The sequence below is a fragment of the Octopus bimaculoides genome, chromosome 15 (genome assembly GCF_001194135.2).
Source record: "Octopus bimaculoides isolate UCB-OBI-ISO-001 chromosome 15, ASM119413v2, whole genome shotgun sequence".
NCBI lineage: Eukaryota > Metazoa > Mollusca > Cephalopoda > Octopoda > Octopodidae > Octopus > Octopus bimaculoides.
This window is the reverse complement of record NC_068995.1, coordinates 1351020-1365968: the sequence shown is the minus strand read 5'-3', so window position 1 is coordinate 1365968 and position 14949 is coordinate 1351020. Positions and strand designations below refer to the sequence as shown.

General features: G+C 37.8%; 1 protein-coding gene across 2 annotated transcripts in view; it reads left to right on the top strand.

The window, feature by feature from the left end:
* Positions 1-14359, top strand: part of LOC106874120 (sine oculis-binding protein homolog) — a 139431-nt gene extending 125072 nt beyond the window's left edge. For both annotated transcript variants that reach the window (XM_014921730.2, XM_014921731.2), the window contains one exon: positions 6110-14359. In XM_014921730.2, coding sequence (XP_014777216.1) covers positions 6110-8295 — 2186 coding nt within the window. In that variant the 3' untranslated portion in view covers positions 8296-14359. The remainder of the gene's footprint in view (positions 1-6109) is intronic.
* The last annotated feature ends 590 nt before the right edge of the window (positions 14360-14949 follow it).

Below are 14949 nucleotides of genomic sequence, written 5' to 3'. Positions count from 1 at the left end.
GGACGGAGGAGGGCGGCTAGTGATTCCCCCCACACACACACACCTCATCCTGCCCTATACATACAACAACAACAACAACAAGGGGCAGTGAAGAAAAATGGGAGTGGAGTGTGAAATTTTAGACTTTAGAGGTTTGGATTGCTAGATACGTGTGTACACACACACACACACACACACACACACCCATGTATATATATATATATATATATACATGTGTGTGTGTATACACACATACATTCGTATACGCACACACACTTGCACACAAGTATTATGTATTTTATCTGTGTCTATATATATGAGTAAGTATGAATTTTATCTGCCTTTCCCCTGCGTATACATAGGTGTTTATGCTTAGATATTATTGTACATGCTGTATGTGTATATATATATATATATATCCATGTTCTACACATACATGTATGTTTCGATGTGTATTTATATATGTCTATTATTCATGTGGGTGCCACGGATTGAAGTGATAGATCAGGTTATCAGACAACCAACTGAAGACTTGGCATTTGGTATCAAATCACATAAGACTACACTGCATCTATTATCAAGTCACTTAGTGTCTAATGGTCCCAGTCTGACTTTGGTAGCTCTTACTAGGGACCACTTGGATCTATATACAACACTAGAAGCATTGTCTGTCTATGTACCTACCATATATGTATATATGTGTGTGTGTGTGTACACACACACATATACAGACAAATATATATATATATATATATATATATATACATACATACAAATATATATCTATATCTACAAACATGCATACAAATGTATATACACACACACACATGCTGTTATACGTGTGTGTGTTTATATATATATATATATATATATACTCTCACACTGTATTCTATAAACATTGGGTGACATGTTGATATATTCTGGAGCAGGAATCTTTAACCAAAAGTCTTCCTGACTCAGACAAATTGGTGAGGGGTGGGAGGAGGAAGATAAAGACCAGTGTGTGTGTGTGTGTGTGTGTCTCTCCTCCCTACCAACTCTACTCTTGCTATTTTCCTCCTCCTTTTCCCCTTCCTTGCTTTCTATGTGGTGCAGGAAAGAGAGAGAGAGTAAACGCCAGTGTGTCTCTTCTTAGTTACTGCTCCCCCTCCCGTCCCCTCTCTTGTTTCTCTACCAAACTTTTCATGTGGGGGAGGAGGGATACTGAGACTAACACTTCACACATACATCCGTGTGTGTGTGTGTTTATATATGCATGCATGTGTGTTTGTATTGTGTGGGATTAGGGTGCCAGGTTGTTACAATGAAAATATTTCTTTTGTGCCAAGCAATTAGCAATAGAGTTCAATAAAAGTGGGGGGGGGCACTGATGATGAAGCTAATTATTTCTTCTTATTTAATTAATTCTATTTTTATTGAAACAGTTATATATGAATAAAAATAGAATTTTTTTTTTTTTTTTACTCTCTAAACACAAATATTTTAATTAGCATAATGTAGTTATTGATAGTATTTAATAGAACCACAAAATTGACATTTTTTTAAAAGCCATTATAGAAAAACATGTAGTGTTTTGTGTTTTGATGGATTTGATAGAGAGAAACTGGAAGAAGAACATCATATGTCTGTGTATGTCGCCAATGTGAATGAGAGTGTATTTGTGTCGTGTTGATATCATGGGATAGTTGTAAACGAGTGCCACTGTTATATAAGTGAGGTTGTTGATTTCCTGTGAAAACATTTCTGGTCATGTGAAAATATCTTCTTTGGAAACGGGTGAGGATTGGTAATAGGAAGGGCATTGCCCCATGGAAATTCTGCCTCAATAAAATCTGTCTGACCCATGCAAGCATAAAAAAAAAGTGGACATTGAATGATGATTACTTCAGTATCAATACTTGCTGTCCTTAATTTCGGTCAGTTTCTCATGTTGGGGATTGAATCCAGTTGTGACCAGATTTCATTCAGTAAGGTGTGCCACAATGGGATTGTCCCTTAATGCAATTTGCTTTTGTCATAAATATAATTTGTAGGTCTAAATTTCCATTGGTTACTCTTCTACAAAATACACTCAATCTCATTTAGAATTGGTGCTGGACCATTTTGGTGTTTTTTTTCTACAAGACAACCTTTGTAAATGTTTTGTTTGTTTTTTTCACTCCATCAAGTGTTGATTCTTTGTAAAGAGTATTCCACATTTGGTGTCAGGATGCGCAGTTTAATTTAATTTCATTTTTTTTTTTTTCACATGGAATTATTTCCTGATAAAGAAACTACCTCAGCATTGAAGTATTTCTTTGAACTGCTTATAGAATTTCCTTGCTTCTTCTCAACACCAATCAAATTGCCAAGTGGACAGACAAGTTTTACATTGTTTTCTTTTCAGAAAAAAAAAAGAAAAGAAAAAGACACACAGACAGCTTTTTCTTGGGCCACAGCAGCATGAAAAACAAAAGAAAATAAATTCTCCATCAGCCGTGTTGTCTAGACAACCAGATACAAGTGTTTACTTTTGGGGTAGATTTAAGTTTTTGCTCTAAATAATTTATCAAATTTGATGGAAAAACATTAATTCTGTGAAAATAATCCATATAAAATTTCACATTTTAACAGATTTATACAGTATATCATAAACACAACATCCTACAAGACATAAGACTGCAGCTCCAGTCTTTCTTTGGAAACAAATGACAACAAAACACTTTGGAATTGGACCATTTGTTTAAATGAGAAAATCCTTTTCGATATTTTCATTTTTATCATCAAACAGGGCTGAAGCCATTTGGACCTCAAGTGACCCTCTAGTGGTCTGATTGTTGTCCACTCAAACTGGACATGGATTTGGCAGAAAATTTGAAATGAAAATTGAATTAATTTGAAATAAATATTAAATTTTCTTATGTTCGGCACCTCACAAATACATATATACGGATAGAAGTAATACACAGACACACACACATACATATATACACATAGAGGTATAATATACACACACACACACACACAAGCAAGCATTGTATTGTTGTTGGTGTCGACGGGTCTCATATTTCACTTATCTAAATTTACTCCATATTTTCATTTCAAACAACAAAGACAGCCAGTGATTCCATCAACCCCACCATCTCATTCTGCACCATTCCACCAGTTTTTTTTACCATGTGTAAGACATCTTAGGAAGGTAGAGGGGGTGGGGTGGGGGGGTTTGTATTTGTCAAACCAGATGTGTCTTCGGCTGAGGTAACCACCACCACCATCACCATAACCACAATCCTCACGCTTCCCCATCAAGAGTCTCTATGTGGTCATTCAATGTGGTAGAAATAGCAGGCAAATATACCTTCTTAAATAAAGGACACTAAATTCTTTGTTATATTTAAAATTAATTGAAAGAAACGCAGTAATGAAAGGGTTAAACCAAAGCCAAGAGAAAGGGAGTGAATTATACAAATCTGGTCCTCACCTCATAGACCTCCCCTTTATCCAATTCCACTAATGAAATTCTTCGGGTTTGGGCATTGGACTAGCAGGGTTGTTAGAGCATCACAAGCAATGGATTGTGGTACTTCTTGTTTCGTTAGATTCTAGTTTCAAATCCCACCAAAATCTACTTCACCTTTCATCATTTAAAGGTGTCACTGGTGTCAATCATCCTTTCTCCTTTGTCTAAAATACAAAACCCACCCCTAGAAATGTATCAGACTGATATTGAAAGGTCTTGAGTTCAAATCTCCAGTAAGCCATATACTTGTGTATTTAACTCTTTTAATGAGGAGGGAGGGCAGAACTCCTGAGCCTTTCTAAGGCTTCCTTAACCAAAACCCAAGACTGCTGGGAAGGAAGAAGATATTCTTCAAATTTGAGATGTGGCCTTAATATTTAGAACAGAAGGGATTTCACTTGGTGGCACCTGAGGCACCACCAGGTGGCACTGTTAAAGCAAGCGATGGATTAAATCCTCCATCACCCAAGTAGGAGTTGGTGGGATCAAAGAAGTGGAACAAACAACACAAGGATTCAGATCCCATATTCTTATAGTTGTGGCAATCCACAGCCCAGGGCTTGGGGGGGTCTTTGGGGTTTTTGCTCTTGTTTTCACCAACACCAAAAGTTGACGCTGGTGAGAATTGAACTTAGAGTGCAGGCAGCTAGAACAAATACCACCAGGTATTTTGTCCAGCTCTCTAACAATTCTACCAAGTCACCAAATTATGTAACTGTAGTTCATATGTAAGTGTTATACATATATATAATGTGTGTATATGTATATATGTGTGTATGTATACAAGTGTGTGTGTGTATAAAATTGCCAAAAAATATTTGAGAGAGGAAGAGATGCGAGTTAGAGAGAGGTGGGTGGGTGGGTGTGAGGGGGTGGGGTAGGTATTAACCCTTGAAATGCTGTTTGCAATTGAGAAGAAATCAACTCAAGTGTATTGTTGACGCCCTCATTGGTAGCGGGGTGGGGGTGAAGGATGTGACCTTCACCGGTGAAGGGTCACTGGATTAATGGAGACGGGGAGGGCAGGGGGTGCAACAGTATCAAGTGAAGATATGTAAATAAATACACACACATTAATATGCACACACACACACACACAGAGAGGCATATGAATGTGTGTAATTATAAATGTATGTAATGTATATATATATATATATATATATATATATATATATATATATATATATATATATATATACATACACACACACACATCATTTTAACACTTGTTGCTTCTTCATAAATACACACTCATGATCAGAAACACATTTAAAATATAGCTTTATATGCATATACTCATTCTGTGTGTGTGTGTGTGTGTGTGTGTGTGAGCGTATGCATTTATATATATATATATATACATCTATAATTTTTAAATTACATTATAAATTTGCATTATATATCATATCACATGCGTGAGTATATGTATGTTTATATCTATCATACATATATATATTTTGTTATATAACTATATTAGTATTAGATGTGTATATATATAATGGATATATGTGTATGTATATGTGTACACACACACACATTTGTGTCTAGTAGAGATATGCTCTTGATTCCATGTAAGTGTATAGCGAATGTGATAGTAATAGAGAACTGACACTAGCGCCACCCCCACAACAGCAACCTCACCGACCGACTTACCGATTCTACTGCGTAGTCTTCCTGTAATTTGCAGACCTGTGAACAGAATCTCAGAGAAACCTGATCCATTTTATCCTCCTGTCACATATCCTCGTCTTTGATATCTGAGACTCGGCTCCAGACAAATAGATTCAATGTGTTGGATTGCAGAGACAGGTCTCCATGCAGGCTTTACGCACCACCCCACCAACCTCACCGCACACACTCGATGTCCAATTTCAACACAGACCCAGAGTTTGTGTCTCTCGAAAACTCATGGAGACACAAGATATCAGAAATTCATTTTTTTAGTCCTAGCATTTTGTAACTCATTTTCCTATCATATTATAATCATCATCATCATCATCATATATATATTTGTGGTTTCAGGTTCTGTCCCACTGCATGGCACCTTGGCCAAGTCTCTTCTACTATATCCATGGACCAACTAATGTCTTGTGAATGAATTTCATAGATGTAAACTGTGAGGCCGTGTGTTAAGAAATTTGCTTCCCAAACACATGGTTCCAGGTTCAGTCCCACTGTGTGGCACATTGGGCAAGTGTCTTCTACTATAGCCTCAGGCTGACCAAAGCCTTGTGAGTGGATTTGATAGACGGAAACTGAAAAGAAGCCCATCATATATATATATATATGTGTGTGTGTGTGTGTGTGTGTGTGTGTGTGTGTGTGTGTGTGTGTGTGTGTGTGTGTATGTCCCCACCACCATCACTTGACAACCAATGTTGGTGTGTTTACGTCCCCGTAACTTGGCATTTCAGCAAAAGACCGATAGAAAGAGTACTGGGCTTACAAAGAATAAGTCCTGGGGTTGATTTGTCCAACTGTTGACCTGTCCAACCTGAATTTCCAGAGTAATTTGAAGGAGGAGATTTTGTTTCTGTTTGTTAACAACATTGCATTGTTTTTGTGCTTTGTTTTTTATTTTAACAAAACTCCATTGACTCTTCTGATATGTTTAATTTTTCTTTCTTTCAGCCTACAACAATGAGAAATTGCCATCTGGTTACATTATCTGTGCCTGGTGTCAGAAGCCCGGTCTCAAGTTGTTCACTCTAAAGACATTGAATGGTTCGAAAGTCTTTTGTAGCGAGGTCTGTTTCACTCAGTGCCGCCGTGCATCATTCAAGAAAAACAAGATTTGTGACTGGTGTAAGCATGTCCGCCATACAGTGAACTACGTCGACTTCCAGGATGGGGAGCAGCAGTTACAGTTTTGTAGTGAGAAATGTCTCAATCAATACAAGATGAACATTTTCTGCCAAGAAACTCAGGAACATTTGCAACAGATCCAGTCATCTTTAGACACCAATTCCTCTTCTAATGGCGTTCCTGATGACAAACAGATTCTCATCACTCCAGACCTCTGGTTACAAGAAGACATTGTACGGCGCAGTAAAAAGCTGAGAGTTTCTGACGAAGCTAGGAACATTAGTAAAGCAAAAGACTCTACTGAGAAGCATAAAAATCTGTCCAGTCATTTCGACAATCCAGAAAGTTCAGCTTCATCCAATTCACATGATAAACACGCTGAGAAGTTCAATGTAGATAAGTCCCTTAAAGAAAGATTAGTTAAACGGATTCACAAAGACCCTCCTAGCCACACAACAAGTCCGGCAGTGACCCCTTTACCAAAGCGTCCACCTCAGCCACCAGCACAACTAATCCCACCCATGTTTCCCACACCTGCAGCCATGAATAACTGGTGGCACCAAGCACAAATGATGGCCTCTCTTGGACCGAGTTATCCAGCTTTTGGTGGATTTCCTCCAATGGTTTACCCAGGGGTCTTTAATCCTCCATTTACTCCCATCATGCCAGGTACCGCTGCCCCACCCATACCTGAAACCTCTCGACCTCACAGTCGCCACGTCAGCAACGCCTCTTCAACACCTGGTCCGTCTATCACACCAAATGCCTCTGCTTCCCCCGATATCCCTCAGACACACTCTCAGAGCCCTAATGTGGTCCCTAACACATCAAACAAAGCTTCAACAATTCCTAGAACTCACCACTTCCTACCCCCAATGTGGCCACCCGGATACCCCATGATGCCCTTTCCTCCACCCCAGATGACCCAGTCAGGTGACACTAACACTGCCCCTGGCCCAAACCCCACTATGCCTACTTTCCCAATGCCGGCCCCTAACTGGACATCCTTAGGTATCCCTCCTCAGACAGTTATTATCCCTTTTCCTTTCCTCATCCCTCTACCGTTTCCGGTACCAATCCCTATTCCGGTACCAATGAAAGCAGAACAGATTGAGAAGTTATTGAAGCAGACGTCCAGCACCTCGACGACGACGACGACGACGACGACGACCAACAACAACAACAACAGTAGCGGGAAGGAAGAGGAAACGTCTTCGGAATGTGAAGATGTCAAACCTCGGAATCTCACAGAACATCTCAGTCTGAGCCAGAACTACAACATGAACGGCAACCGAAGCAGCAGCAGCAGCATCAGCAGCAGCAACAGTATGGAGATGACGGTGCAGATGCGCAGCCGCATAGCAACGACAGTTGGTAAAAATGTTCCAAAAGAGTGTGTCACATGTGCATCGTTCCAGACGCCAAGCAAAAGCAACTTTTTGCCCCGGCCAAGCTCTGTCTTGTCCATCAAGAGTGACTCACACTTGTTACAGTCAGAGATGACCAATGTAAAACGTCCACCAACTCCAGCCAGTGTTGGTTCTCTTGACTCTCCAAAGAAAATACGTCACGAGTTGATGACCAATTCTGACTATTCTATAAACGATGAAGTGATAGATTTGTCCAAGGACAGCGGCCGAGAGAGCATTTCCAGAGATATTCACTCACCTCACATACAAACATTAAAAAGCCAGAAAGCCGCTTCCAGCTCTGTCCGTTCCCTCTCTGTTCCCCCTTTATCTGTCTCAGAGACTTCAGACTCACACTTAGCTTTACATGTCCCAAAAATCCACATTGTTTCCACACCCAAAGACCCACCTCTGTCCCAACAGCTGCCCCTACCGCCCACTGACCATGCCTATTCGCTGCGACGTGGTCTGATACTGGACGCTCCCAGTGTGCCAAAACGACCAAAGAGCCCTTCCCCAGAAAGAAGGAACTACATCCGCAGCATGCCACGTGATATCATGGAAGCACGTCGGTGTCTGCGAACCAGAATTAAAACCAAATGAACCGTAAAGCAACTCACCCATGATCAAAACAAACTGAACAAACAATTCTATAAAACAGTTCTTATCACAAGGATGCTGGGTGACAGAATCTGTAGCAATGTCCCTTAACGTTATGAGATCAAACCACACACCACTGTCAACTTTTTTTCCTCTTTCCAAGGTCGATACAATCAATTACTTATTAAATACTGAGATGCAGATTTAATGACCCACACCAACTTTCAAAATCTAGCCTTGGGCCTACATTAGAAATAATCAGTATTACTACTACTACTATTATTATTATTATTATTATTAGCACAAAGACAGTGAGTTTGCAGAAACGGTAAGGCACCAGACTAAATGCTGCTTCATGGTATTTAGATTTATTTTTTACCCCTCCATCTACATTCTGATATCAGATCTCAATGAGGTCGACTTTGCCTTTTATCACTCCAGGTGGCGGAAGAGTGAGGGAGGATCAATAAGCTAAAATACCAGTAATGTACTGGGGTTCTTTCAATCAATTATACCTCCTTCCACCCCACCACTTGCCTCAAACAATTGGCCTCATGCCTCACTAATAAATCATTATTGTTATTACTATCATTATTATTATTATCATGTCACCAAAGACGAAGGTCTTTCACTTCACTTTACACAATTTATAGGAATACACAGCAAAAGCAACAACAACAACCACCACTACACTATATTGAACAAAGAAATTAAGTTCTTGGTTATTTTTAAGCTGTGGGAACTGGTTGGTTCTTCCAGAGGAAAATTTCATCAAATTTTGCAGACAAAATCTTCAGCAACCACAATACTTATTCCATCTCACAGAACTTAAGCATAAAATTTCCAGTGGAAAAACATTACAATATTTTCCACTGTGGAAAACAGTTATATATTAATTTTGGAAAATACCAAATTTATTTTTGTTGTTTTAAATTTTGTTGAGTATTTTTGTTTTTATTTCTTTTTTTTTTTTACATTTTTTTTTAAAAAAGTCAGAGGAGGGATTTTTTGGTTGTTATAATGGGTGTGTCATAGTGGGCGTGTCTGTGGGAGGGAACAACCTCACCAGCCATTCACCACACCCCCAACTCTCTCCAACACACAGCTAACCACTCCTTCCTCCCACCTCCACTTTAAACACAGTTTATGACATATCGGGTTTTCTTTTTTATAGCCTTTATTTTCTCTTTAATTTCAGAAACATGGCTAATGTATATTTAATATATCAAATATTGCCTTATTTTATTGTTTTTTTTTTATATCGTTAAGGCATTAAACTGGCAGAACCGTTAGCATGCCAGAAAAAAATGCAAAGTGGCGTTTCTTCTAACTTTACATTCTGAGTTTGAATTTCACTGAGGTCAAACTTTGCCTGTCATCCTTTCAGAGTCGATTAAATAAATACCAGTTGAGTACTGGGGTCAGTGTAATCAGCTAGCTCCCTCCCCTAAAATTTCAGGGGCCTCCTACCAATAGTAGAAAGGATTATTATTGCTATAGAGCAGTGTTTCTCAACCTTTTTACCTAAGCATAGCCCTTAAAATAAATTACATGTCTCAAGGAACCCCTGCACAAAAAAATTTATGTATCTTATCTTACTCATATTTTTTCACGTTTGTTTATGTTGCTAAAGATCTAAAACCAAGGCATGAACATCACTGCTTCACTTCTCTCCTGCCTCTACAAAATCATCACCATTATTATCATTAGAAAAAAATTCATCATTTCAGGGATTCAATGAAATAAAGCCCTGGGGGGTGATTTTTATCCACTGGTCCCCTCACTTCAAAACTCTGGGTGCTGTACTTAAATCAGAAAATTATTATTATTATTATTATTATTAAAAAGACAGTGAACTGGTTCAGTTAAGTTAGAATAAATACTTGACAGCATTTTGATGTTTTATATTTTGAGTTTAATCCTTTCATGGCTGAGGAAATAAGGACCAGCTGGGCACTGGGGTCAATGTCGTCAATCCCCCCCCCTTCAAATTGACGGCCTTGTGCAAGAATTTGAAAGCTTTATGATTACGAAAACAAAAATGGGAATGTCAGAAAGGGATGTCAGTATTTTTTTGTTAGGTTCATGAAAGCTTTGAGTTCAAATTCAGCTTAAGTTACCTTTTTATTCTATTGAAATGGAATGGTGAAAATAACAAGTACCAGTCATATGTTGGGATACAGCTAATTGAATTTCGACCCTTCTGGTCAACCATCAATATTCACATTTGTAAAATTGCATTTGTAGTATACACATTTCCCACATTATATTTATTTACTTCTTTTATATGTATATATACTCACACACAAATATACACACACCAGTATACAAACGCACACTTTTTTGTTTGTTTTTTTAATTTTTACTTTAGTTCATTTGTTCTATTTTGGTTGTTGCAGTAATTTAGTTTTAAAACTCAAAAATGTCTGCCACAAGAAAAGAGCAGGACAAAAGTGACCCTAAAAACACCAATCACCTGATGGATCAGCAGAATTGGTGGAGCAACACACACTAACGAGCTCACTGTATTTTAATTGTCGGAATTAATCCTTTCTATGTAATTCTTGGGATGGGACAGTTTAAGAGTGGAAACCCCTTAACTTCATTCCTTTCTCTATAGCACTCTAGCAGACATGGCTATTAGATGTTTACTTCCCAACCACATGGTGTCAGGTTCAGTCCCACTGCATGGTACCTTGGGCAAGTATCTTCTGTATAGTTCCAGACTGACAAAATCCTTGTGAGTGGATTTGAAAGACAGAAACAAAGGGGGGTTTTTTTGTGTGTGTTTCGTTCTCTTGATAATTGTAAATAAGTGTCATTATAACAGAGGCAGTGTCATTCATTTCCAATTTGCCATGGAAGTCTGTCTGGTCATGAGGAAATATGTCGAATGGAAACAGGTGAGGGTTGGTGACAGGAAAGGCATCCAGCAATAGGAAAAAATCTGCCCCATTAAACTCCATCTAACCCATGCAAGCATGGAAAAGTGGATGTTAAAACGATGATGATGCTGACAGTATGTATTTCTGTTGCTAAGGTCTCATCTCCTGATTGTTCCACCAAAATTCCTCAGCCAACCTCTTATTCTTCAATGTCACAGTTTCCTCACAATTTGATTCGCTGTGATATAAAACATAAAACCCTCCCCTTTTTCTTTTCGCTTTTACTCCTAGAGATACCAGCAGACCCTTACCTCAGTTTTTAACACAGCATGAACACACACACACAAATGGGTTGCTATGACAACTTCTGTCAATAAACTTACACCAATATAACTCGACTGGGCAGGTCCAATCCAGAGTGAGTGAGGCTATGTCCAACTACTGAGAGGAACCTTGGGTGCTTTGAGCAAAAATCGTTTTAACTGAAAGCCAGGACATGTCATTCCAAGTTTAAATGCATTTTATGAAGCATATGTTGGTAAATTAAAAGCAGCAGCAAATATTTTGATGAGTGCATCACAAATAATAGCAGCTGCACACTTGGGTGCTTCAGAGCTGAACATTCAGAGTTCCAAATTTACCTAGGGCAACTGTCTTAAGTACTTTCTGATAAAAAAAAAAATAGCAGTGAAATACTAGGGACCAATATAATCAACTGCACCCCTACTCCTCCTCTGCCTGACATTTGGCAGGTGGGGGTCTTGTGCCAGTTAAGTCATAATAATTTCTAATATAAGTGCAAAACCAGAAATTAGGGGAGGGGGGGGGCAGTGAATTATATGGACCCCATTACATGACTGGTACTTTATTATCCTCGGAAGATTAAAAGACAAAAGTGACTTTGGCAGGATTTGAACCAGTGCTAATATCACAAAACACTTTCCATCCCTCTGTCAACTCAGCAAATTTACCCCCCTTAATAATAATAATAATAATAATAATGGTTTCAGATTTATACACAAAGCTTATAATTTTGACATTAAGTTGATAGCTTCCCCCCCCCACACACACACACACACGTACTTTACTGGTACTTTATCAATATTGACCTCAGAACTGATGAAAGGCAAAGTTGACGTTTGCAGGATTTGAACTCAGTGCCATATCACAGGACAGTCTTATGACTCTGCTAATTCTCTACTTAAATGATGATGATGATGATGATGATAAAGAAGAGCTTCCTTTTTTCATGCCATGGCTGGATTTGATCCTGTCACCAATACTTCTTCACACACAATGGTAGAGGGTATGTCATTGCTAACCGTATTCTTCATTCCAGCATGGAGATGATATTTCAATTGTTTTTTTAACTATTATTAAAGAAAATTTTCTCTTCACCTAGTGGAAAGAGCGTGGCCTGGTGGCTAAGGGCATTGTACTCATGACTGTCAGATTGTTGTTTCAATTCCTTGACTAGGTGGTGCGTTGTGACATTCAGCAAAGCATTTCATTTTGTTCCAGTTTATTCTGTTGTAAAATATGAGTTACAGCAATGGCTGGGAAATTAACCATGTGAGGGACTATCATCCCATCCAGGGGTTGGGGAAGTGTTGTCACCTCAGTCACTTAAAAACCATAGACTGCAGTCTTATGATTCCTGGGCCTCTCGATCGACCTAAATCTAAGTATATCTCTACCAGGGGCTGTGTATGGGGTGGGGTCAATCTAGTTTAGTTTTATTAAAAGGTGGCAACCTGGTAGAATTATTAGCAAAACAGAATAAACACGTTGTGTGGTGTGTCTTCCAGGTTGATATCTCACCGGTGTCGACTTTGCCGACCATCTCAAGGATGGGAAGAGTCAATGAAATAAGGGAGCTCCCAAGTGGTATTGACTAAACCTATCCCCACAAAAACTGCTGACCTCATGCCTCGACTGGAAACATTATTATTATGAAGGCAGAATCATTTGCTGTGCCAAGGAAAAAAAAATACTAAGCAATTTGTCCCCTATGTTCTGAGTCCAAAGAAGTGGGGGTCAGTGTAACTGGCCAGCCTCAGCCATCAAAATTTCAGGCCAGGTGCCTATAATAGTTGAAAGAATCATCATCATTATCAAGGCAGTGAAGTGACAGAACCATTAGTATACCAGGCAGATCTTTACATTCTAAGTTCAAATCTTGCTTTGGCCAGCTTTGCCTTTTGTCCTTTCGGTTTCATTAAAATAAAATGCTTGTCAAGTACTGGATTTCATGATGCCAATTTATCCCGTCCCCTCAAAATTGCTGGCCTTGGGTCAAAATTTGAAATTATTATTATTAAGGTGGTGAGCTGGCAGAATCGTTAGCACGCTGGGCAAAAAGTGCTTAGTGGCATTTCACCTATGTTTACACTCTGTGTTCAAATGCTGCTGAGGTCAACTTTGCCTTTCATTTTTTGGGGGTCAGTGTAATCTTCCCCTAAAATTGCTGGCCTTGTGCCAAAATTTGAAACCAATATTATTATTATTATTAGTTGCAATGACGGTGATATACTGTTTTCAATTCTATTAAGAATGGTTCTCATATGACATCACCACTTGCCTTTGGTAAAGGCATGACAGCCACCACAACAACCAATATCCCTCTACTCTAAATATGATGCTACAAGCCAACATACAAAAAAAAAATCATTATTATTAATTTTATTATTATCATTAATGTTCTTTTGTTATCCTCATTATAATCGTTAGTTGCTTACGTTCTCACCGCTATTTTTTCAGCTGGTTCACACGAGTCTATAAATACTTGTAAATACGTAGAAATTATACACCCAACACACACAAATATATATATATATATAATATACACACTTCCTATATTTCCATGTTAAAAAGATAAAATCGATAAAGAAAACAAGCAAAAAATTGGAAAAGCATTTAAAAAACAGGTTAAAAATATTGTATCAAACTTTCTACTTTAATATTTTATCAACAATTGTTGATCAATTATTATTATTATTATTATTATCTGTTTAATGTCAGTCTAATGTAATACAGGCATGAAAATACATTTCATAGCTTAAAATACATTATCATTATTATTTTATATTATATATATATATTTACATTTTTTTTCCTTTATTTTTTGCCTTTTAATTATTCGTTAAAATTATTTACAATAAAGCTGATTCACAAATCTTATATTTAAATTACATTTTGTGATTTTCATTTATTTTTAATTAAGTTTTTTCTTTCATTTCAAATATTTTCTACCTCAGCTCTGAACGTTCACCTTAACATTAACCGAACCAATAGGTCACCATGTGGTGAGCTAACATGCTAGAAACAGTAACCAATTTTCTCTCAAACCTTATTTGATGATAAATTCCTACACATGTCTAAATAAAATATGAGAATGGTCAAAGCTGAAACATTCTTCATCATAGATGTCTGATGGATCAGAACAGATGTGCAGTTAAAAGCAGATAAATAAAAGTCTAGCTCTATGGATTATATATAATCTATAGATTATGTGAAATGACAAATATCAAAGAACGAAGTCAGCAACTCATTCTAATACATTGTTTACAATTGTTTCATCATTATTCAATGAAACCAATCTTGTGTAATGTATTTATTAATTCCCATTCCTACATGTGCTACAAAAGATATCTTGCACAACTTTTGGAAATTAATCAATACTTGCCAACATCACTATGACATTATGCAAGATTGGTTGCATAGAATAATGACGAAACAATTGTAAACAATGTATTAAAATGAGTTAATGACT